The 22488-nt window shown below is 57.6% G+C and overlaps 1 protein-coding gene across 14 annotated transcripts in view; it reads left to right on the top strand.

The window, feature by feature from the left end:
* The window catches only part of TRPM2 (transient receptor potential cation channel subfamily M member 2), a 54901-nt gene that overhangs the window by 25699 nt on the left and 6714 nt on the right, over positions 1–22488 (top strand). For 10 of the 14 annotated variants that reach the window (XM_045776366.2, XM_045776361.2, XM_045776365.2 and 7 more), the window contains 18 exons: positions 2249–2370; positions 2590–2943; positions 5089–5226; positions 6538–6667; positions 6819–6964; positions 7453–7565; positions 8127–8340; positions 9103–9221; positions 9818–9950; positions 10376–10547; positions 14752–14935; positions 16181–16362; positions 16535–16667; positions 18337–18424; positions 20286–20373; positions 21053–21210; positions 21841–21917; positions 22123–22272. In XM_045776366.2, coding sequence (XP_045632322.1) covers positions 2249–2370; positions 2590–2943; positions 5089–5226; positions 6538–6667; positions 6819–6964; positions 7453–7565; positions 8127–8340; positions 9103–9221; positions 9818–9950; positions 10376–10547; positions 14752–14935; positions 16181–16362; positions 16535–16667; positions 18337–18424; positions 20286–20373; positions 21053–21210; positions 21841–21917; positions 22123–22272 — 2701 coding nt within the window. The remainder of the gene's footprint in view (positions 1–2248; positions 2371–2589; positions 2944–5088; positions 5227–6537; positions 6668–6818; positions 6965–7452; positions 7566–8126; positions 8341–9102; positions 9222–9817; positions 9951–10375; positions 10548–14751; positions 14936–16180; positions 16363–16534; positions 16668–18336; positions 18425–20285; positions 20374–21052; positions 21211–21840; positions 21918–22122; positions 22273–22488) is intronic. The other 4 variants (XR_006776007.2, XM_045776371.2, XM_045776368.2 and 1 more) reach the window with 3 other exon arrangements.

Consider the following 22488-nt stretch of genomic DNA (forward strand, 5'->3'; position numbering starts at 1 on the left):
TCTGTTCACAGACGGGGCTATGAGGATATCTGTCCCTTCCTTTTCTTCCCTGAAGTGGCCGAATGACCGAGAAGAGGGACACCAGGCCGCCTGTGTCTGGTAAATCCCCTCAAAGGCAGTGACGGGGGCCCCCGGGGCCCTGAGTGTGGCCATCCATGCATAATGCTGGAGAGGGAAGGACCTCCGGCCACGGCCAGGATGGACCCCAACATCTGCTCTCCAAGTGCTCTCGGGGCATCAAGAGCCAGCGAGGCCGGCACTGTGAATCGTGGTTTCTCCTCGGGCACACTGAGTGGGGAGGGCGGGCCGGAGCCTCTGGGGTGTTGGAAATTTCCATTCTTGGTCGTGGTGGTGGTTACACGGTCGTCGAGCTGCACATCTAAGGCTGTGCTCTTTAGAAGCATGTCGCCCTCTGCGAGGAGTTAGGGAAAGCTGGTTTGGTACCAGCTCCGTGTTGTCCAGCACCCCGTGGACAGTGCCTCCGAGCCCCAGCCCAGGGAGAGCGGGGTCGCGGGGAGCAACAGAGGTGCATTTGTTCCTGGAAGCAACACAGTGCGACAGGCTGTAATTGGTTGTTCAGGAGAAAGGCAGCGGGACTCTGAGACAGGGGGACCCTGTTGTGTGACTATAAATGAGAGAAGAGAAACACACACACATATGGTTCCGCAGTGACAACCCCTTCACAAACCAGCTTTATGGAGGCACAGCTTACATACAGCTACAGCCCCCCTCCCGGGTTTACTGCCGCGTGCATGTGAACAGGCACGCCCCACCGTGTACCCACCCAGCCAGACACGGGACACTTCCCCCACCCCCCAAGGCTCCCTGTGCCTCTGTGGGCCTCGGGCAACCACTTAACTGCTTTCCGTCCATATAGTCGGGCTTCCCCTGTGCTGGAGCCCCCCGTAAACGGGACCACGCGCCGTGCTCTCTGCGTCTGCTTCTCCGGCTCCCTGCCACATTTTGAGATTCTTCCGCATGTCGCACGTCTCAGAACTCCGTGCCTTTCTGCCGCGAGTGGTCCTCCACCGCGGGGGTACCGTCGCCCGTTTCCCGCTCTGTGTGGCTGGACACGCGGGCTGCCGCTGGTGTGGGGCTGTCACAGCGACAGCTGCTCTTTGTTCCCGTTTCTCTCGGGTCCGCATCTAGGAATGTGGAATTCCTGGTTCTTCATGGTAAGCGTATGTTTAACTTGGTAAGAAAACGCCAAACTGTTTTCCAACAAGATCGGCCCTCTGTACCCCGCCGCCAGGCGTGGACGTGGGCTGCCGTGGCTCGGCGTCGTCACCGTCACTCGGCGCGGTCCGCCCTCCGGGGGTGTGTGCAGTGACAGCTCGGTGCAGTTTGAATTTGCAACTCCCCGATGGCCGGCGACATCCTGGGTTCGTGGGCCGTGTGCATCATCCGGTGACGAGCCTTTCGGGTCTTCTGTCCGCGTTTATTTGGTTTGTTGTCTCCTTTTGAGTTGTCGAGGTCTTGATGGACTCGGATACAGACCCTCTGTTCGGTACACGCCTGGGGGTGTTTTCTCTTGGGTCCTGGCCCCCTTTCCTAGTTCCTTCAAGGTGTCTTTGGCGAGTGGAAGGCTTGGGTTTTACTGGAGCTTAATCGATCCGTGTTGTCCGTACGGCTCCTGTTCTCTACCCCCCGCGGCTGCAGGCTTCGCTGCGGCAGCTCTGCGGACACAGCCTTTCCGCTCCGGTCTCCACGCTCAGGTGTCCACGCTGCCCCTCACCTTGCTTCTGTGTGTGCTGTGAGGAGAAGTTCCTGTTTCCTTCTCCAAATAACGACCCGTTAGGATGTAGAGCCAGCAAGAGAGAGCAGGACCTCGCTGGCAGAGTGCCCGCAGTGAGAGCCTGGCTGAGCTCTGCTGTTGGTCAAGGCGGGAGAGGGAAGGGACCGCATGTGCAGGTGTAACGTTTGAATGTTCCTGCAGAAACGCCTGCCTGTCCGAGACTGTTTTCTTTAAGCTTGGGGGCCGAGGGGCTTGACCGGGCGAGGGGCGGGGGTGAGCCAGAGCGATGCCCCAAACCCAGACAGTCTGTTTCCAGCACTGAAAGGAAACGTGTCTTCGTGAAGGTGGGGGGAGGGGGTGGGGGATTTTGCGGCTGGGCATGCTCTTCAGTCAAAGTCGCGGAGAGACCAGGGTTGGTGACAGGTGCCTCCCTGTCTGACTTTATTGAATGGCAGGGACTGGCTTTGAGGCCCAGACCGGTGCCCCCTTGATGCGAGTCCCTTCTACCTGCAGCCTCTCGGAGCCATGACTACTTTGGCCACGAGAACTGGGACCACCAGCTGAAGTTAGCGGTGGCGTGGAACCGCGTGGACATCGCCCGGAGCGAGATCTTCTCCGATGAGCGGCAGTGGAAGGTAGGGCTTCTGGGCGGCCCCGTGGAGGGTCTTGTTGGCCCGCAAGAGCAAGGACAGGCCCTGGAGGGTGGCCTCTGTCTAGACCCCGGCCCTTGCCCTGGTGGAGAGCACTCCGGGCCACTTCCTCCCTTCCCGAATCGGAGACACCGGCACTCCGTGTCTCCAGCGGCCCCGCGATCAGGGTGTGCGAGGCATGCGCCCCATGGTGCTCTCCCTCAGCCTTCAGAGCTGCACCCCGTGATGATGGCAGCCCTCATCTCCAACAAGCCCGAATTCGTGAAGCTCTTCCTGGAGAACGGGGTGCGGCTGAAGGAGCTTGTCACGTGGGACACCCTCCTCTACCTGTACCAGCACCTGGACCCCTCCTGCCTGTTCCACAGCAAGCTCCAGAAGGTGCTGGCTGAGGAGCCCGAGCGGCCGGCGTGCGGGCCCACGGCCCCCCGCGTGCAAATGCACCACGTGGCCCAGGTGCTCCGGGAGCTCCTGGGGGACTTCACGCAGCCGCTGTACCCCCGGCCCCGGACCGGCGACCGGCCCCGGCTCCTGCTCCCCGTGCCAAACATCAAGCTCAACGTGCGTGCTGGTGATGTGCCCCCCCCGCCTCTCCCTCCCACCCCCCCACGCCTGGCCTGGGTGCTGGGCCGCTGCTAGGTCCTAGCGCTTCTGTTTAAAAAAATGATCCTTTATTTTTACTGGAAAAGAAATATGCTCCCTATCATCACAAAATACATAGACCGTGCGGCTTAAACAACAGACGTTTAGTCTCTCACAGTCTGGAGGCTGAAGTCCGCGGTCGGGGCGTCAGTGGGGTTTTTTCTAGTGGGGCCTCTCTTCTTGGCTGGAGGACGGCCGCCTTCTTGCCACGTCCACATGTGGTCTTTGTTCGGTGGGCACGTCGAGAGTTACAGGGGGCAAACACCGGTCCTAGCAGATCAGGGCCACAACCTACGACCCAGATCACCTCCTGAGACGCCCTGTCTCCAAATACAGTCACTCGGGAGCTGGGGCTTCGACATGCAAATTCTGGGGACATGTTTCAGTCCATCCTTTTCCCTTCCTAAAAATCTCAGTACAAAAGGTTATGCAGGGAAAATGGTCCCCCTCGTGCCTTGTACCCCAGTCCTGGCCAGCATGTAGTCAGGTCAGCAGGATTCCACGGCACCACTGTGAGGGTGCCCAGCACGTGCACTGAAGCAGGGGAGAAGTCATTTTCTAGTCTCTGCCCATATTTGATGGGACTCCCGCAGCATCTCAGCGCGAAGTGTGAGGCCAGCTTTTGCATCATGTTAGCGAGTATCCGCCTGCCTGGTTCTTGAAGCTTTTACAAACGAAGCCCAAGTGCTGAGTTCGTCAGCTGCCTTTTGAGAATTTGAACTGTTGTTCTTCTTTCCCCTATGACTTTGCTGAATTATTTTAATAGATTTCCCGATAGCAAAACATTTTTATTGCTGTTTTGATCTCAACTTGATCGCAGTGTGACATGTGTTTAGTATGATGCTGGATAACGTTGCCAATGTTTTCACAGTTTTTGCCTTGGAATATTCGAGCCTTTGATTGTGGTTTTATTTGGGAAGCTCTCTTTGTCGGGGTCTAGGATCAGCTTTATGTTATCCTTGCGGAAACCACTGGGAAACCTTCCTTCTTTCTTTGCTCTGGAACAGTCTATGTGGCTGGAATTCACTGTTCTTACGAGCTCGGCAGGCCCTTCTGTGAGCCCCTCAGGGCTCAGGGCCTTTTTGGGTAGTAGCTCTGAGAACTTTCTCAGTTTCTTTTCTGATAATTTCTCAGTTTAGGTTTTCTATGTGTTCTACGATCAGATTTGGTTTTTATTTCTGGTAGAAAATTTTCCACTTCTTCAGGTTTTCAAATTCATCCGTTGTCCCAGGTGAGCCGTGTCTGACCGCTGAGGAAGGTGTGGTTGTGGCTTTGGGTTGTGTGTTCACGATTCTGCTCTTCTCGATTCCGGCGTGTGGACGAGACCCTTTGAGAAGGGCCAGAGTGGAAGCTCACAGTTAACCACGTCTGTAATTTATTTAGTTTATCAACTAATTTCTTTTAATATAAAGTCAAGCCTTCAGGAAATTTCTAAAGTCACTTACAGAAAGTGGAATTTTGCATGTGCTGTGGGGAATGTGTTCTCACTTCTGGAAATTGCTTCCAGACTGTCTGAGTCGGTGTTTTCTGATCGATGGGCAGGAAGCTGGATTCCCGTGTCACTGTGTAAACCGAGTGTGTCTGGGGGAGGTGCCCTCCTGCACACGTGTAATCCTTGTCTGTCCGGCCCTTTCGTGTCGGACTTCTCTGCGGGAGACGCGGGGTAGATTCCCTCGAGGAGCTCACAGCCACGCATCTGCAGCACACTCTGTGCCAGAAGTTGGCCTCACAAAAGGGCTTTGATGCCATCAGACGAGACTAAGGAAACTTGAGGTGCCTGGTGTGTAAACAAGAGGCTACAGTCGTTGGTAACGGAGTTAGCTGGGTTATTCCACTTTATGAATGTTTCCACATGTCTCCAGGGTGATGGTTTTACAACTCCAGCGTGCATGAGATCGGTCTAAGGTGTTGCTGGAAATGCAGGTTGCAGGGCTCACCCTCCAGGGACAGTGGTTCTGGGAAGGTGTGGGGCTGGGCTCAGGACCTGCACCCTCCACAGGCCCGCCGGGGATACTGATGCTAGTGAGGACCTAGGAGAGGTTCTGAATGTCCATTGCTCACCAGATGCAGGGAGTGAGTCTCCGGTCCCTCTACAAGCGTTCATCAGGACATGTGGGCTTCACCATGGACCCGGTCCGTGATCTTCTCATTTGGGCCATCATCCAGAACCGTCGGGAGCTGGCAGAAATCATCTGGGCGCAGGTAACTAGACCTGTTTCTCAAGACGCATGGCTGTGTGTGGACCGGTGACAGGGCTCCAGCCAGAAAACCCTATGCCAACAGCGAGGAGAGGAGCATGTGGCTTTGGAGGGAGGGCGGCAGGCGTTCATGACCCCAGAAGGGACCCAGGGTGCCCAGTGTTGGAGAACAGACAGCCTGGCTCAGGCAAGGAAAGCATTTTAGGGAAGTGTGCTGTCTGGGCGGAGGCTCAGCATGCAGGCCCCGCGGGGGCAGCCACCCTCCGTGGCCCACATGGTGGGTTCCGGTGGGTCGGCACCTGCGGCGTGGCCAGCCTGCTGGGTGGAGACTCTGCAGGCAGGTGGCAACCCTGGAGGGGCTGCATCTCCTTCCACCGACCATTAGGTCTCGACAGAGACAGTCTGTTACTGCGATGGGAGCCAGCCCCGCACGTGCCTGCCCCGAGCCGCTTGGTGGGCTGTTCGGGGACACCAGCCCTCAGCTCCCTCGTCACTAGGCTGTGGGCAGCTTCGTGGTCATGATGGAGGACATGCCAGGCCCAAGTCCCCCACACGTTGTTCTCCTTTACTTCAAGCAGATTCTCTTCTTAAAAGAAATTAAAGTGTCTTTTTTCTCAGAGAGACCCCTTACTTCTCAGCGCTGGCATTTCCAAATTGCTTTTGTGGAGTCGGCCCCCTCCCCAGTGGGACCTGCAGAGGCACTGGGGCTTCTGCCCTCTCCATGGTTCTGGGAGGCTGGTCCTCTCCCAAGGCTCACGGTGGGTCAGGGGCAGAGCTGGGCCTGACTGGGGCCTCGGGTGTGCTCTGTGGGGCTCGGTGCACGGGAGGACCAAAGATTTCCAGGTTCTGCTACCAGCCCCTTGTCCTGGGCCAGACAGTGCCTCTGGGCTGTGCTTTGAGAGCCTCCCTTGAGATTTTCTCAGTATCCCCGTGCCTGGGACTGGCAGAGCCAATGAGGCAGGTTGCCCAGAGCCTGAGGGGGACTTGTGTGGACCTGGTCCCATTTCTGCCCTTTAGCCCCATGCCTGGGGTCGGCCAGATGCCCAGGCAGTGCCGGGACTCATGCCGTCAGGGCCGTGCTCTGGGTGGGCAAGCAGACCCCTCCCACTGGCCAGTGCGGGAGACTGGGCCACCAGCTCAGGCTCACCTACTGATCTGGGGCAACCCAAGTGGTTTATACGGACAGGGGTGTGACTAGTAGTCACCAGCGGCTCGTGCTGCTGTGAGGCCTCTGCTCTCATCAGCCCCGGGCAGTGTGTCTGGGTTTCCTGGGCTGGACCGTCCGGGTCCTCATGGTGGCTTCCCTGGTGCCCAGAGCCAGGACTGCATTGTGGCAGCCTTGGCCTGCAGCAAGATCCTGAAGGAGCTGTCCAAGGAGGAGGAGGACACGGACAGCTTGGAGGAGATGCTGGCGCTTGCTGACGAGTATGAGCACAGAGCCGTTGGTGAGTTCACAGGCGGTGGCCTCGGACCGCGGCTCAGCCCCTCCCACATGGCCCCAGAGTCCTCGTCCCTGGTCCTGCCCGGACCGTGGCATCTGGAGGAACCACGCCCTGACGCTGTCCCCGGATCGGACATGGATCTTCCTTCTGCCAGGGGTGTTCACCGAGTGCTATCGGAAGGACGAGGAGAGAGCTCAGAAACTGCTGACCCGTGTGTCGGAGGCCTGGGGGAAGACCACCTGCCTGCAGCTGGCCCTGGAGGCCAAGGACATGAAGTTCGTGTCTCACGGAGGCATCCAGGTGACCTTCTGAGACTCGCTTCCAGGAAGAGCTCCCCATGGGGCTGCAGGCGCGGACACAGCCTCCCACTCACGTACAGGCACACAGGTCACTGTGCTGTGGCCCCCGGGGACCCAGGGACAGGGCCTGGCCCATGGTCGTGTGCTCCCCTCCCATTTTGCAGGTCAGGAAACTGACGCTAAGAGAGAGTGGGTGGTGGGTTGTGAAGCTCACCCCCACAGGGGTGTTCCTGCCTGGGAGCCTGCAGTCCTCCGGGTGGCCCCAGCTCACACCTCTGGGAGAGGCTGGCCCGGCCCTGCCCACCGGGAGCCTCTTCCTCAGCCGGCAGATGACGGTGTCTGTCCTGCACTGCCCACCACGTGGCGTGGCCGGGGGCTCAGAGCACTGTGCTAGGGAGCATGCTGGCACTTCGCACGGAGCGGGCACGTCGTTCACCCTCGGGGGGGCCCGGGTGCCCACTATTCTGGAGCTGCCTCCTCTGTCCACAGGCCTTTCTCACCAAGGTGTGGTGGGGTCAGCTGTGCGTGGACAACGGGCTCTGGCGGGTGATCCTGTGCATGCTGGCCTTCCCGCTGCTCTACACCAACCTCATCTCCTTCAGGTACCAGCCTGGCCACTGGGCTGTGGGCAGGGGCCTGGGCCTCACACCCTCCTTCCCGATGTGCTTGCAGGGGGCAGGTCATGCCTGTCCCGATGGCTGCCACCGGGTCCTACAGTGGTAGACAGGCATGCGGGCAGGAAGCAGAGAGAGGGTCCCCACCTGTGTGAAGCACCCACTGTGTGCTGAGCACCTGCTGTGACAAAGCACCCATCATGGGCTCAGCACCTGCCCTGTGCCGTCACCCACCTGACACCGCACACCTGCCCTGCCCTGGGCACCCACTATAGCCATGCATTTCGTTTCAGTCCTAGCGAAACCAGAGCCAAAGGGCTCTTTCAGGGTCCTCCCTTACGTGGAGCCGTCTGGTGGAGTCCTGTACGTGGCTGCGTATGCAGGGCCAGTGGGCTGCATGGACCCAGGCTGTGTCCCAGCGCTTCTGTCTCCGCCATGTGATGTGAACACATGAGCACTTTGGCCCCACCCCTTGGGGAGGCAGAGGTCCTTCGGGCTCTCAGGTCCCTCACAGCCCCGCCATCCCCCCCCCCGGCATCTGCCCTGCAGGGAGAGGAAGCTGCAGGCCAGGAGGGGCCTGCTTCGGGTCCGCGCCTTCTTCAACGCGCCCGTGGTCATCTTCCACCTCAACGTCCTGTCCTACTTTGTGTTCCTGTGCCTCTTCGCCTATGTGCTCATGGTGGACTTCCGGCCCACGCCCTCATGGTGCGAGTACCTCATCTACGTCTGGCTCTTCTCCCTGGTGTGTGAGGAGCTGCGGCAGGTGCGCCCACCCGCCCCCTTCCCACTTCCCCACATCCCCAACCCACGTGGACTGTCCTCTGGTCCCTGCCGCCACCTGGGAGCGCCTGGCCCTGGGACCCGCAGCCGGGTCACTTTCATGGGTGGGCTCACAGTGGGCTCACCAAGCACCCAGACTCCACTGCCAGGGCCTGGGGTGGCATCAGAGTTCCTGGGAGGCAGGTGCAGGGGCAGGTGCGGGAAGCAGGTGCGGGGCAGTGCTATCCCGCTGCCCTCTCCCCGGCTTTCCTCTGGCTGCACAGCCTCCTGAAGCCAGACCGCCTCCCAGAGGCAAAGCCCCAGCCTCAAAGGTGGCAGCCCCAGAATGGAGGTCACATGTGTCCTCCTCCCTGAGTCTGACCCTCTCCAGAAGGGACCCATGGGGCCGTCTGCCCAACCCGCCTGGCTGCCAGGGTCCAGGGCTGCCATGGTCCCACCCTTCTCGGGGTCCTGGTGTCTGGTGGGAGCTGGTGGGCTCCTGACAGAGGACAGACTGCCCCAAGAACACACATGCATCTGCGGGTTGAGCAGGGCTGTGGTCGATCAGATGGCGGGCTCAGGGCGGCCCAGCAACATCTCTGCCTGAGGCTCCTCTCCCACTCCTCCTCGACCCGGGGGCCCAGGGATGGAGGACATCCGTCACCTCCCTGGCAAGCCTCGCTGTCTGGGAAGGAGCAAGTGCCCTTTTGCTCTGGTGACGATGGTGACGCCAGCCAGGCCCCTAACGAGCCGTGTCTTTGCTCAGCTCTTCTACGACCCCGACGAGTTTGGGCTCACGAAGGTGGCGTTCCTGTACTTCAGCGACTTCTGGAATAAACTGGACATCGGTGCCATCTTGCTCTTCATAGCGGGACTGACCTGCAGGTGAGTGGCCCCCTCTGGGCCTCCCCGTTTGCGGCCGCAGCCCCGCGGGCTCAGGCCCCCGGACATGTTTGCTGTCTGTCTGGTGGGCGGAACCCACCCTGGGACTGTTGGAGGAGCAATGGAGGAGGTGCCCCCCAGGTGGCTCCGTATCTGCAGCCCAGTGCCCCCCCGGGCCACTCCACTGCCCACCGGGGCCACGTGCATCCCCGCCATCGTCCCTTTCTCCACGAAGCAAGAAGGACCAGCCACGCTGTTTCCCAAGAGGTCTGCATGGCCTCCCCACCCTGCCCAAGGCTGGGCTTCCGGATGTTTCTGGAGAACACACCTCCTTGGAGCTCTGGCCCATGAGCTCATACCCCATTTTTAGTACTTTGGGGTCCAGAGGCCTCCAGAGCCACATGTGGGCTTGGGCAGGTGGGCGGGCAGCTGGGGGCCGGCTCCGGGAGCAGCGAGCTGAGGGGCCTTGGGCAGGTGGGCGGGCAGCTGGGGGCCGGCTCCGGGAGCAGCGAGCTGAGGGACCTTGGGCAGGTGGGCGGGCAGCTGGGGGCTGGCTCTGGGAGCAGTGAGCTGAGGGGCCTTGATTCCACCTCGGGCAGGCTCATCCCCGGGCTGCTGTACTCCGGGCGCGTCATCCTCTCTCTGGACTTCATCATGTTCTGCCTCCGGCTGATGCACATTTTTACCATCAGTAAGACGCTGGGGCCCAAGATAATCATCGTGAAGCGGATGGTAAGGGGATGAGCGGGTCCTGCACCGGCTGCAAGTGAGGTGCCCAGGGCTGGAGCACACCGCCAGGTTCCCACGTCCCTGCTTTGCCCTCGGGCTCCCAACCCCAGCATGCTTGTCTCAGGTCCTTTTCTGTATGTCACCTCTTCCAGGCAGCCTTTCCTGATCTCCACAGCTCATTCTTTATCCCTGTCACAGCTCCTGCCACTCCCCTCCGTGGGTCACAGTCGCATCCAGCCCCTCCTATGCATCATGTGGTGCCCAGAGCTCTGTTAGGACATGGGGGCAGGCCCAGGACTGTGGGCCCCTGCGTCCCTGCCCTGGGCATCGGCGGCTCTGCACATTACTGCAGAGCGTACAACCCGGGGGTGGGGGGAGGGGGCGCGTGTGGGTGCGCGGCTGCAGCTGGGGCCACCCTGTCTCTGCAGATGAAGGACGTCTTCTTTTTCCTCTTCCTGTTGGCGGTGTGGGTGGTGTCTTTCGGGGTGGCCAAGCAGGCCATCCTCATCCACAACGAGAGCCGGGTGGACTGGATCTTCCGGGGGGTCGTCTACCAGTCGTACCTCACCATCTTCGGGCAGATGCCGGCTTACATTGACGGTAGGACACGGGGCGCTGACACCTCCAGCAGGGGCGCCTGCAAAGCTCACAGAAGGATGGAGGCAGGGGGACGGGGGTGGCAGCTCCCCAAGTGACCACGTGGCAGAGAGACAGGTGCACGCGATGCTTGGTTGAGGGGGGTTGGCATCAGTGGGGTGGGGGGAGACTGAGCTCTACCTCGAAGCTGTGCTGAGATCCCAGGCGGGCCAAGGGTGTGGCCGGGGGCTCTGGGGCGCCAGCTGACACTCCTCCCCCATACTGCGTGCCAGGCTATCCCTCCTCCTCTAGACGGGGAGAATCCTTTCTGTATACTAAGTTTTTTCTTTTCAACAGCCTCATTGAGATATAATTCACATACTGTGAAGCTCACGTGTATAAAATGTGGGCTTTAGTGGTTTTTAGTGTACTTACAGGATCTAATTTTAGAACATTTGCATCACCCACCGAAGACACCCATTAGCAGTCACTCCCCATCCCCCCAGCCTTTGGCAACCTCTAATGTATTTTCCATCTGTACAATTTGTCTTTGCTGGACATTTCATATAAATTGGATAATATAATATATAATCTTTGTGTCTTGTTTTTTCTTAGTGTAACATTTTCAAGACTCACCTGTATTGTAGCCTGCATCAGTATTTAATTCCCTTTTATTGCTAAATAATACTCCATCATATGGATAGACCTCATTTTTTTATGCATTTATAAGTTGGTGAACATGCATTGTTTCTACTTTTTGGCTGTTATGAATAACATTGCTATGAACAGTTACTTATAAGTTTTTTTGTAAGTTTTTGTGTGGGTGTATGTTTTCATCTCTCTTGGATATATATCTGGGACTGGAATGTATACCTGTTGGGTTATATGCTAAGTCTGTGTTTAACTTTTTGAGAACCATCCAAACTATTTTCTATGGCAGCTGCCCTGTATTTTATGCCCCCACCAGCAACTTACACGAGGACTCCAATTTCCACATTCTCTCTGGATTGCCATCGTCTTTCTTTCTGCTTCTAGCCATCCCAGTGGGTGTGAAGTGCATTTCATTGTGGCTCTGATTTGCATTTCCCTAATGGCGAATGATGTGGAACATCTCTTCACGTGCCTGCAGAGCCGTTCGGATGTCTTCTCTGAAGAAATGTCTACTCTTCTCATTGGCCCATTTCTCAAGTGGATTATTTTCTTTCTTATTGAGTTATGAGAATTCTTTACATATAGACACCAGTCCCTTCTCATATATATGATTTACTGATATATTCTGCGGGTCATCTTGTCACTTTCTTGATCGTGTCCTTCGAAGCACAAAGGTTTCTAATTTTGATGAAGTCCACCTTATCAATCGCTTTTATCATTTGTGTTTTGGTGTTGACTCTCAGAACCGATGCCTGACCCAAAGTCATGAAGACTTATGTCTGTGCTGTTATTCCAGAAGTAATAGCTTTCATTCTTACTTTTGGCCTTTGAGCTACTTAAACTAATTTTTTATACAGTGTGAGGTAAGGGCCATTCTTTTGCCTGCAAATTTCCAGTTGTTCAACACCATGTGTTGAAAAGACGATATCTCCCCATTGAATTGTCTTGGCCTCCTTGTCGAAAATCAACTGACCATTAATGAAAGAGTTTATCTATAGACTCTCAACTCTATTCTGTTGATCTGTATTTCTGCTCTTGTGCCAGCTCCAGACGGTCTTGGTGACTGTAACTTTGTAGTAAGTTTCACAATCAGGACATGTGAGTTCTTCAGCTTTGTTCTTCTTTTTCAAGGTAGCTTTGGCCTCTGGGTCCCTTGGAGCCACATGAATTTTTGGATCAGCATCTCCAAGAAGGCATCTAAGATTTTGACTGTGAGCATGGGTTGGCTCTCTGCTTATCTAGATCTTTAATTTCTTTCAACAATGTTTAATATTTTTCAGTGTGTAAGTCACGCTCCTTTTAAGTTTATTCTTAAGATTTTTATTCTTTTTCATGTTACTGTAGATAGGATTATATAATTAATTTCATTTTTGGATCTTCTATTGCTAGTGTATAGAAATACGCTATATCTGCATGTTGATCTCGTACCCTGAAACCACGCTGAACTTCTTTACAGCTCTCATAGCTTTTTAGTGGATTCCTCGGGATTTACTATATACGAGATCACGTCCTCCGCAAACAGAGATGATTTTACTTGTTCATTTCCCACCCGATACCTTTATTTCTTTTTCTTGCTTCATTATCCTAGCTAGAACTCCTGGTAGAACATTTAATGGAAGAGTCCAGAACAAACATCTTTATGTTGTTCCTGATCTTAGAGGGCAAAGCCTTCATTCTTTCACTATGAAGTACGATATTCACTTGTGGGGATTTTTGTAAATGTCCTTCATTAGAGTGAAGAAGCACACTTCTATCCCCGGTTTTTTGAGTGCTTTTATTGTAAAAGCATATAAAATTGTGTCAGACACTTTTCCTGCACCTGTTGAAATGTTTACATGATTTTTGCTCTTCATGCTACTACTATGGTGCGTTATATTAACTGATTTCCAGATGTAAGGCCAGCTCTGCATTCCTGGGCCCTATCTCACTCGGCCACGGTGTGTAATTCTTGTCATGTGTTGCTGGATTCAGTTTGCTGGCATTTTGGGGAGAGTTTTTGCCTCTATGTTCATAAAGGGCATTGGTCGTAGTTTTGTCTTTGTCTGGTTTTGGTATCAGGGCGATACTGGCCTCATAGAACGAGTTAGCAGTATTCCCTCCTTCATATTTTGGGAAAGTTTGTGAAGGATTGGTTTTAATTCTTCAAACATTCAGTAGAATTCACAAGTGAGGGCGCCTGGGTGGCGCAGCGGTTAAGCGCCTGCCTTCGGCTCAGGGTGTGATCCCGGCGTTATGGGATCGAGCCCCGCATCAGGCTCCTCCGCTGGGAGCCTGCTTCTTCCTCTCCCACTCCCCCTGCTTGTGTTCCCTCTCTCGCTGGCTGTCTCTACCTCTGTCAAATAAATAAATAAAATCTTTAAAAAAAAAAAAATTCACAAGTGAAGCCATCTGGGCCTGAACTACTCTTTGTTTGAAATCTTAAATTATTACTTCAATCTTTTTGCCTGTTATAGGTCTGTTTGTACTTGCCATTTCTTCGTCAGTCACTTCTGGCACTTGGTCTCTTTCTCGGGGTTCGCCCATTTCTCTACGCCGTCTACTTTGCTGGCACACAGTTCTGCAGTATAGCCTTACAGTTCTTTTTATTTTTGTCAGGTTGGTAATGTTTTCTCTTTCGATTATAACTTGAGCAATTTGAAACTTTCCCCTTGATCAGTCTAGGAAGAGGATTGTAATCTTCTTAATCTTTTCCAAGAACCAAATTTTGGTTTTATTGATTTTCTTTATTGTTTTGTATTCTCTCTTTAATTTATGTGCGTTCTGATCTTTCCTATTTCCTTCCTTCTGCTTGCGTTGGGTTCAGTTTGCTTTCCTTTCTTTCGGTTTGCTAAGGTGGAAGGTTATGTTACGGATTTGGGCTCTTTCCTCTCCTTACCAGTGCATGCTTGTGGGGGGGGGAGGGGATTGGCAAAATGAGTACAGGGCAGTGGACGGTCAGACTTCCAGTTTTTAACAAATAGTGCATGCTCATTGTTGAAAAAATGTGAAATCCAAAATAAGCATAAAGAATAACATTGTCTGTAATCCCATTTCCAGGGTTAACTGCCATTAACTGCCACTAGGCACGCCTCCTTGGGAGTTTTTTGATGTACCAGCTGGACATATATTTATGTTTTATTATCTTCTGTACCCTTCACTTTGCTACAAATGTGGGACTACACTTCGGTTTGCACCCCTGTGTTGAGTAGGTCAGCACGTGGCAGGTGCCACCTGGTTCCCTCCCCCTGCCTCCCTTCTCATTATGATAGTTGTTTATTTTCTCAGTTTGAATTCTCTCTCAGGGCCCCGGGCTCTCGTGGCTGGGGCCTGCGTCACCCGTCCTGGGGCTGGCTCCTGCCCAGGGTCCAGGATGTGCCCTGGAGGGGTCGGCTGGGTGCTGGGCAGGGGCCTGAGTTAGGCTGGAGCGTAGGTCTGGCTTCAGGGGCTTCCGGCCCACGGAGGACACTTGGGTGTAGACGGACGCCTCTCTCTGGGCCTGAGCTGACAGCTGAGGTCCGCCAGCTGTGGGGGCGTCCAGGCCCGAGGACTCTCGTGACTCTGTGGTTTCTTTGTTCCCTGCCCCCCCGCCCCCGCCCAGGTGTGAATTTCAGCCTGGAGCAGTGCAGTCCCAATGGCACAGACCCCTACAAGCCCAAGTGCCCTGAGAGCGACGCCGTGCGGCACGAGCCTGCCTTCCCCGAGTGGCTGACGGTCACCCTGCTCTGCCTTTACCTGCTCTTCACCAACATCCTGCTGCTAAACCTTCTCATCGCCATGTTCAAGTGAGTTCAGGCCGCCGTGTGGATGGAGTGCTCCGGGGCACGTCGCTCAGCCCAGTGCACCACCTGTCTCCTGGTCCCTGCTGGGCAGAGGCCGCCCGCGGGCTGGGGGCTCACAGGGAAGCGAGCCTCCTGCGGGCCCGGGGCACAGCCGCGTACGGGGCGTAGCTCAGATTCCCACCCGGGGCTCTCAGGAAACACCCGAGCCTTGCTCGGCTTCTGTCCTGGTGGAGAAAATACGACATCACAGGGTGTGGAAACGAGTAAAATCCAGAGGACAAAAGCTTTCTGTGCAGACCTTTTCTTTCTTTCTTTCTTTCTTTCTTTCTTTCTTTCTTTCTTTCTTACTTACTTTCTTTCTTTCTTTCTCTCTCTCTCTTTCTTTCTTTCTTTCTTTTCTTTCTTTCGATTTTATTTATTTATTTGAGGGAGAGAGAGCACAAGCAGAGGGAACAGCAGGGAGAGGGAGAAGCAGACTCCCTGCTGAGCAGGGAGCCCGATGCAGGACTCGGTCCCAGGACCCTGAGATCATGACCTGAGCCGAAGGCAGACGTGTCACCGACTGAAACCCCCAGACGACCCCTGTGCAGACCTTTCATTTTGCAAACAGGGGAGCTGGGCGTGGGAGCCAGGCGGCCTGGCCGAGGTCACCTCTCGATGCGGAGGAGCGCGGGCCAGCACTTACTAAGAACGCGGCCCTTCCGATATGGGATGACCTGTATTCGTCCTCTGTGTACAAAGCCCAAACAGGAGCCGAGGGGGGTCAGCCACGGGATCCCTTGCGTTCCTGGTCTGGGTGGGTATCTTTGTCTCCCGCCCAGTCGGGGGCTCCCCTGGCATTGGGCAGTCCGCCAAGGCCTGTCGGCTAGACGACAAGTGTGTGGAGATGAACCACGTCCGCCCTTGAAGATCCTGTCCCTTCTCTGTGTTAGATTCAACAGATGAAGTGGTTTAGACTTAGTCAAATGCCAGGACACTGTCCTCTCCGCAACAGTCCTCTGCCTTGTTTTGTCCGCGAACAAGGTTTGTAGCGTCTGAAATCCAGGTCTTCGTCCTTCTGACCACGGCTCCTGGGAAGCTCAGAGCCCTGAGGCTGGTCTCCATCTGCACTGGGCACTGCCCTCCTGGGTGCTGTGTGTTTGCTTTTCATGGGATGCCCGCCCCCGGCCCCCGCCCAGGGCGGTGCTGCGGGCGATTCCGGGGGTCCCGCAGGCCCTCCTGTGACCCGCGCTCCTTGCCTCCTGCCAGCTACACGTTCCAGCAGGTGCAGGAGCACACGGACCAGATCTGGAAGTTCCAGCGGCACGACCTCATAGAGGAGTACCACAGCCGGCCCCCCGCGCCGCCCCCTTTCATCCTCCTCAGCCACCTGCACCTGGTCATCAAGAGGGTGGTCCTCAAGATTCCTGCCAAGAGGCACAAGCAGCTCAGTGAGCACGCCCCCCGCCGTCCCCGGACCGCGCTCTCGGGTGCAGTCGGGACCCTGCTGGAAGCTCCGCGGGCCTCCGACTTCCCCCAGCCCCTCGGGTGGGTGTGGGGTGGGCTCCCCCTGCCCTTCCTCCCCCCCACACAGCGATCGGTCCGTCTGTCTGCCCCCCCCAGAGAGCAAGCTGGAGAAGAACGAGGAATCTGCCCTCTTGTCCTGGGAGACCTACCTGAAGGACAACTACCTGCAGAACCAGCAGTGCCAGCACAAGCAGAGGCCCGAGCGGCAGATTCAAGACATCGGCAATAGGTACGAGGCCGGCGGGAAACCGCTACTGCTCCAGGTCGCACTGGGGCTGCAGCCCACCTGGGCCAGGCCCCTGGGGCGGGACACCTGTGTCCTCCGGCTGACCCCCGGCCTTCTCTCTGGGTCCTTGGAAGACTGGGCCCCACGGTGGGGAGGAGGGTGAAGGTCACCTGAGCTGAAGGAGGGGTGCAGGCCAGGGGAGGCCCACTTGGCCTGGGGGGTGAGCTCAGTGAGCTTGTGGGTACACAGCCTTGCTGCAGCTTCTTGGGGCCGTGGTGGCCGGGCCTGGAGCTCAGGCTCACGAGGCATTGTCCCCCTGCCCCCAGTATCTCCCTCCCCCCCTTCTTCCTGGTGTGAGATCGCTGCTGCTGCCCTCTGTCCACCTCACTCCTCGGCCCTGATGGGGGGAGGAGTTGGTCCTGCGGTCTGGGGGTGCCTGGCCGTGGGCCAGGAGGAGGAAGGGGACATGTGCCCTGTCGCTATGCCAGCTCCTGCCCCTGGTGCAGTCCCCTGGGCCGTGCATGGAGAGGGGCTCCCTGGGGCCTTGAGCATGTAGGGTGGGTGCCCTACAGCCCGGCTGAGCGCACCTCTCCTTAGAGCCGTGCACCTGTGAGTCTCTGGGCTCCTCTGCGAATGGAGCCAGTGATGGCAGCCGTCGCCCGGCACGGTTTCTGGGACACACGGGAGGGAGCACATGTGTAAGGCAGGAGCACGTCCTGGCTGGGGACACAGGGGACGATGCTGCCTTGCACTGGCCGCCTTCCCTCCCTGGGTCGGGGGGAGGTATCCAAGGCCCAGGGAGGCCGCATGGCGTGCCGAGGCCCCGCAGCCCTGGGGCTGAGCTGGGCCGACCCCTCTCCACCCACAGAGCGGGGAGGGGGTTTGTTGATGAGGTGGGGTCTCTGACAAGCTTGTCGTGGTGACGGAGTCATAGGGGTCCGCGTACTCACGGCTGGCTGGGGGCATGGGAGCAAGCGGTTCGGGGCTTTTGTGAGGTTGGGGAACACGTAGAGAGGGAAGGGTAGACGCCTGGGCCCTCAGTGAGATAGTTTCCTCCCCTTTCCCTGGAGAACCATTCAAAGTGGGTCACCAGCCGAGCTCAGATCACTCACTGATCACTGACGTGGGGGCTGAATTTCTTACAGAAAAGCGTCCCCTGCAGGCAGTACTGGGTGCCCTAGGCACAGCCAGACAGGGAGTCTGGACCGTGTAAACGTGGCAGGCCAAAGCTGGAGAAACGGCCACGTTGTAGCAAAATCAGACGAAAGCAGACAGACGTTCCCCGAACAGCGGCACGGCCCCCTCCCCCGCCCGGTGCTGCTAGAGCAGCTCTGAACCTCCCAGCAGCCTGCGGGCCAACCAAGGCGAGGAGCGCCTCGCACACCTGCGTCTCTCCCCCAGGGAGGCTCCTGCAGGTGTCACAAGGGCTGTGTGAGCGGAGGCATCCACTCGCTACAAGATCCTCCCCTTTGGGGCAGGAGGCAGTGTTCATTCTGCACAGAGACGTATGTTATAAATACTTTCAGACTGAGGGGAAGAGGCCTGAACTTACAGCAGGAGAGGCCAGGGGCTGGGGCTGGCAGGGACCTCCCCCTGCAGCCTAGCGCTGTATTTCGTCCACATCCGGGCCCCTGAGCCCGGCCTGGCTGGGCTCAGCTGTGTGCTCTTTCAGGGTCAACACCGTGGTGGACCTGCTGGAAAGGGAAAGTCTGAAGCGGTCAGGCTCCATGGAGCAGAGGCTGGCCTCCCTGGAGGCACAGGTAGGTTCTGGGCCAGGGCTTCCTTTTCTGGGTCGTGCATCGCACAGGCCTGGGCACCAGTCTTTGAGAAGGAGTACACTGGGGAAACGACCCCGAGGAGTTGTTGGGGAATGTTGGGGCAACCGTTGCAACCAGAAGCGCCTTCTTTGTCCTCCAGAAAATTCTGCCAAACGCTTCCCCACAGAGTGCCACCCCACTGCACTGGAAGGTGTCTACACCAGGGGCTGGTCTGAGGGAACCGCTCTTGTCCCCTCTCAGAGATGTCCCCTCTGAGATGACCGCTCTGCAGGACTCCACATCCAGATGCTGTGGGAATTCCAGACACCGTCGGCGGCTTTCCCAGGCTGCCTGGGGATGCTAGGAGGGAGGGAGGGTCCCAGGGGGTGCAAGATGCATCTGCATGTCTGTGTGGAGCACTGAGCTGAGAGGCAACACCTGAAAGCAGCATGTGGATGACTCAGAGCAGCCCCAGATGGTTGGGATGTGGGGTCAAGGTCTTGATGCTTCTGCACGCGGGGCGATTGTTCCTTACAAGAGGCCGCTCAGAGGATATTGTCAACAGGCAGCTGGCAACAGGTGAACAGCCTCTTTGCCACTCATCCCCCATCAATGAATACTGATGGTCCCCCTACCAGTTGAGCCACACTCACTGGGCTCCAAGCCTTGGGCCTGAGACAGGCAGCCCTGAGTAGCCTCGCAGGCCAGCTGAGCTCAAGTGCCTGAACGTTCATTCACCCATCCATCCATCTATTCATTCATCCATCCATCCCTCCCTCCCTCCATCCATCCATCCTTCTATCCCCATCCATCCATCATCCAACCATCCCCCATCCATCCACCCTTTCATCCATCCATCCATACATCCATCCTTCCTTCCATTCATCATCCATCCATCCCCCCCCCCATCCATCCATCCATCCATCCATCAATTCATGTTTCCTGTGCTTCTCCTCTGTGCCAATTCCAGGGCTGGCCTGAGGAATGTCAAGGTGAACAGGCATTGTCTTTCCCTCAGAGGTTTCCAGTCTGGGTGGCACAGACATAAATGTCCATTGTCACAGTGTGGTTTAATACGCACAGCAATGAAGGCGAATGTAGGGGCTGGCAGTCAGGGAGGCCTCCAGCATCCAGGATAAGAAGGGGTGGGCTGGATTCAGGTTGGGTCCCTGCCTTTCTGTGCCCCTCTTGCTGGGGGCACAGAGGATCTGTGCTTTCTTGTGAAAGCCCCCGTTGCCCACAACAGCCTCCCAGCAGACAGCACCTGAGCCCCCCATGCTGTCACTGGAGTCTTGCCTCTTCTCAGCTTTGCTGTGTCAGGCGGGGGCAAGCTGCTTGGCCCCTGTGCTGGCAGGGTGCCACTGTCATCCAGCCCCGGGGACCGCTGCATGTGGGGTCTGCCCAGACTGCCTTCTCCCCCGTGGGTCCGTGCCTTGCTTGACACCTTCTAAAATGGGTGCAGCTGCTGCTGAGCTGTGTTCTCCTGGTCCCTATTCATCACATGGCTCCTACCGTCACCTGTAGTTGAGTATGTTTGGCTTCCAGAAGTTTCTTTTCTCTGGGAGGAGCAGAAGCCATGGGAAGCTTCCATGGGTCATCGTGCCCCACCTTCCTGTGGCTCAGAGCTGTATTCCTGGGGCTTCAGCATGGTTCATTGGCCTCTGATGTGTCCAGTTCCAGTGGCCATTGTGTCTCCCCGGTGGGCACTGCTGGTGACCGAGGGAAGCAGGGTGGGCTTGGATGCCGGTGGGGTAACTGCAGCAGGATGGGCCTCCCAGCAGTGCCCTTGTGGCTTCAGTGGAGGGGTGGGGGTGCTGTATGGGGGCAGGTGCTGACCACATCTTGTTTGGGATATGCCTTCCAGGTGGCCCAGACGTCCAGAGCATTGCACTGGATCATGACGGCGCTGAGGGACAGTGGCTTTGGCTCAGAGGAGGGCGTCCCCACCCTGGGTGAGTGGGGGGCCACGCCAGCAGCCGGGCTCTACTGGCCTGTGTTCTTTTGAGTCTGGGGGTCCGTGGGGAGGAGAGGCAGTAGGCAGGGCTCTCGCTGGGCCTGGAGGTAAGCTGACTGAGCTGTTCCCAAGCCCCAGGGCCCAGCGGGAGCGTAGCTTGGCCCAGGGAAGCAGAGGCCCAGCACAGCCGAGCCCCCGACGTGACCAGCTGGGGGACTTTGAGGGGAGGCCTGGCCCACGTCCCTGTCCTCCCCCTGTGCATCGGGACACAAAGGAAGGGGGCTCCAGAAGGTGCTGGAGGCAGAAAGCAAAGTCTGTGTTTCTACGTTTGCGGCCAGCCAAGAAATGGGCGTGACTAACCACCCCCCACCCCCCCACCCCCTCCCCCGCCGGCCGCTGGGAGTTGCTGGCCCTCCTTAACTGGACGGGCTCTGGGGAAGCCACACAAGGAGGCAGGTGCTGGCTGGGGGCACACTGCCTGACCCCAGATCCCGGTCCTCCCAGACCATGTGCTGGGGCCCTGAGCTGGGGTCCCCTTCAGGGCTGGGAGTGTTCACTCTGGGCTCAGGGAGGTGAAGGCCCAGTTGGGGGAAAGGGCCATAGAGGACGCCCCTGTCCCATGGGCCAGGTGCCTGAGCCGGGCCGCTTTGCCCATGGCTCCCTGTGGCTGTTCCCAGCACCCCAGAAGGCCTCGGAGGGGCAGGACCACGAGCTGGACAGCAGGCAGAAGGCAGATGCTGTGGGCGACACCCACCATGTGAACGCCCGGCACCTCCTGTACCCCAACTCCCACGTCACCCGTTTCCCCGTGCCCAACGAGAAGGTGCCCTGGGACGTAAGTGCCAGCCTTGGCCGGAGGCACCTGGGGTTCTGGGGGGCGGTTCTGCCCCGTGCCCTGCGACACAGCTGGGCACCAGGTAGACTCGCCCAAGGCAGCCCCCCCCCGGGGATGTGCTGGATGGAGGCGGTAGAGCTGGGATCGGACCCGCACGGGGAGCAGACTGTCCCACTACCTCCAGCCACCTCGCTTCTCCTGGACCCCGGCATCTCCGGGGAGCAGTTGCTGCCCCTTTTGTGAGTGGCAGCTGAGTGAAAGCGTCAAAGGGAGAGGAAGGGGTGACAGCCTTGCATGCCCTCGCTGCCCCACAGGCTTTCTCTCTGGCCTTTCCGAAACGTTCCAGGCTGTGGCTTCCATTCCTTCTCCCCATTCTCTGCCAGCGGGAGTCCTCCTCACTCCTGGAGTCCCCGCCCCATCCTGGGGGCTCCCCTAGACCAGCAGTGCCATTGCCGCCCCCTCAGCTGGGTCCCCTGATCTCAGAGCACCATGTGCACTCGGGGACGATCTCAGGGTCCTTGGCTGTGGGCACTTGGAGGAAGAAGAGCCACCGCCGGTCATCCTGGGGTCCCGGGCCCTAGCCGTGGTCTGGGGTAATAGTCTGAGGGCAGAACCCCCGTGTTTATGCAGACGGAGTTTCTCATCTACGACCCGCCCTTTTACACGGACGACAGGAAGGACAAGGGCTTGGTAGACCCCGTGGGAAAGTGAGTGTGCACATCCTCGGACCCGGGCGGGAGGGTGGGCGAGGGACCGGCTGGGCACTCCAGGGGGACCGCCAAAACCGGCTCGGGGCAAGGGTCTGCTTCCTGCCTGGACAGGGTGCCCTGGTCTCCCCAAGGGCTGGGACATGCCAGGAGGCACGTGGCTAGAGGCACCTGCGGCCGCGGGCTCACTGATGGCCCGGTCCAGGGCATCACTCTCTCTTCTTGGGGACGTGACTTCTCCGCTTGCTCCCAGCGCCCTGGAAGCCTTGGCTGGGATCAGCTACAACGCCGTGGACGGACCCATAGACCGGCGGAGCTTCCACGGGCTCTACGCGGTTCAGGAAGCGCTCCCTCTGTGAGTGCAGCCGCCTGTCATCCCGCATCACCCCGACCCTGGTGGGGGGCCTTTGGGGGCTTGCTTCTGGGCTCAGCTGTCCTGTCTTGGCAAACTAGCCATTTTTCTGATAAAAATGAACAAAATACAGAAGAAGAGACACACTGACATAAAACGTTTCCTTAGCACCTCCTCTCTGCTCCTCCCCCTGGCCTTGGGTGCTTTGCCTTCATCCCT

Source organism: Ursus americanus, chromosome 4, assembly GCF_024610735.1.
Source record: "Ursus americanus isolate L20-20 chromosome 4, mUrsAme1.1.p, whole genome shotgun sequence".
NCBI lineage: Eukaryota > Metazoa > Chordata > Mammalia > Carnivora > Ursidae > Ursus > Ursus americanus.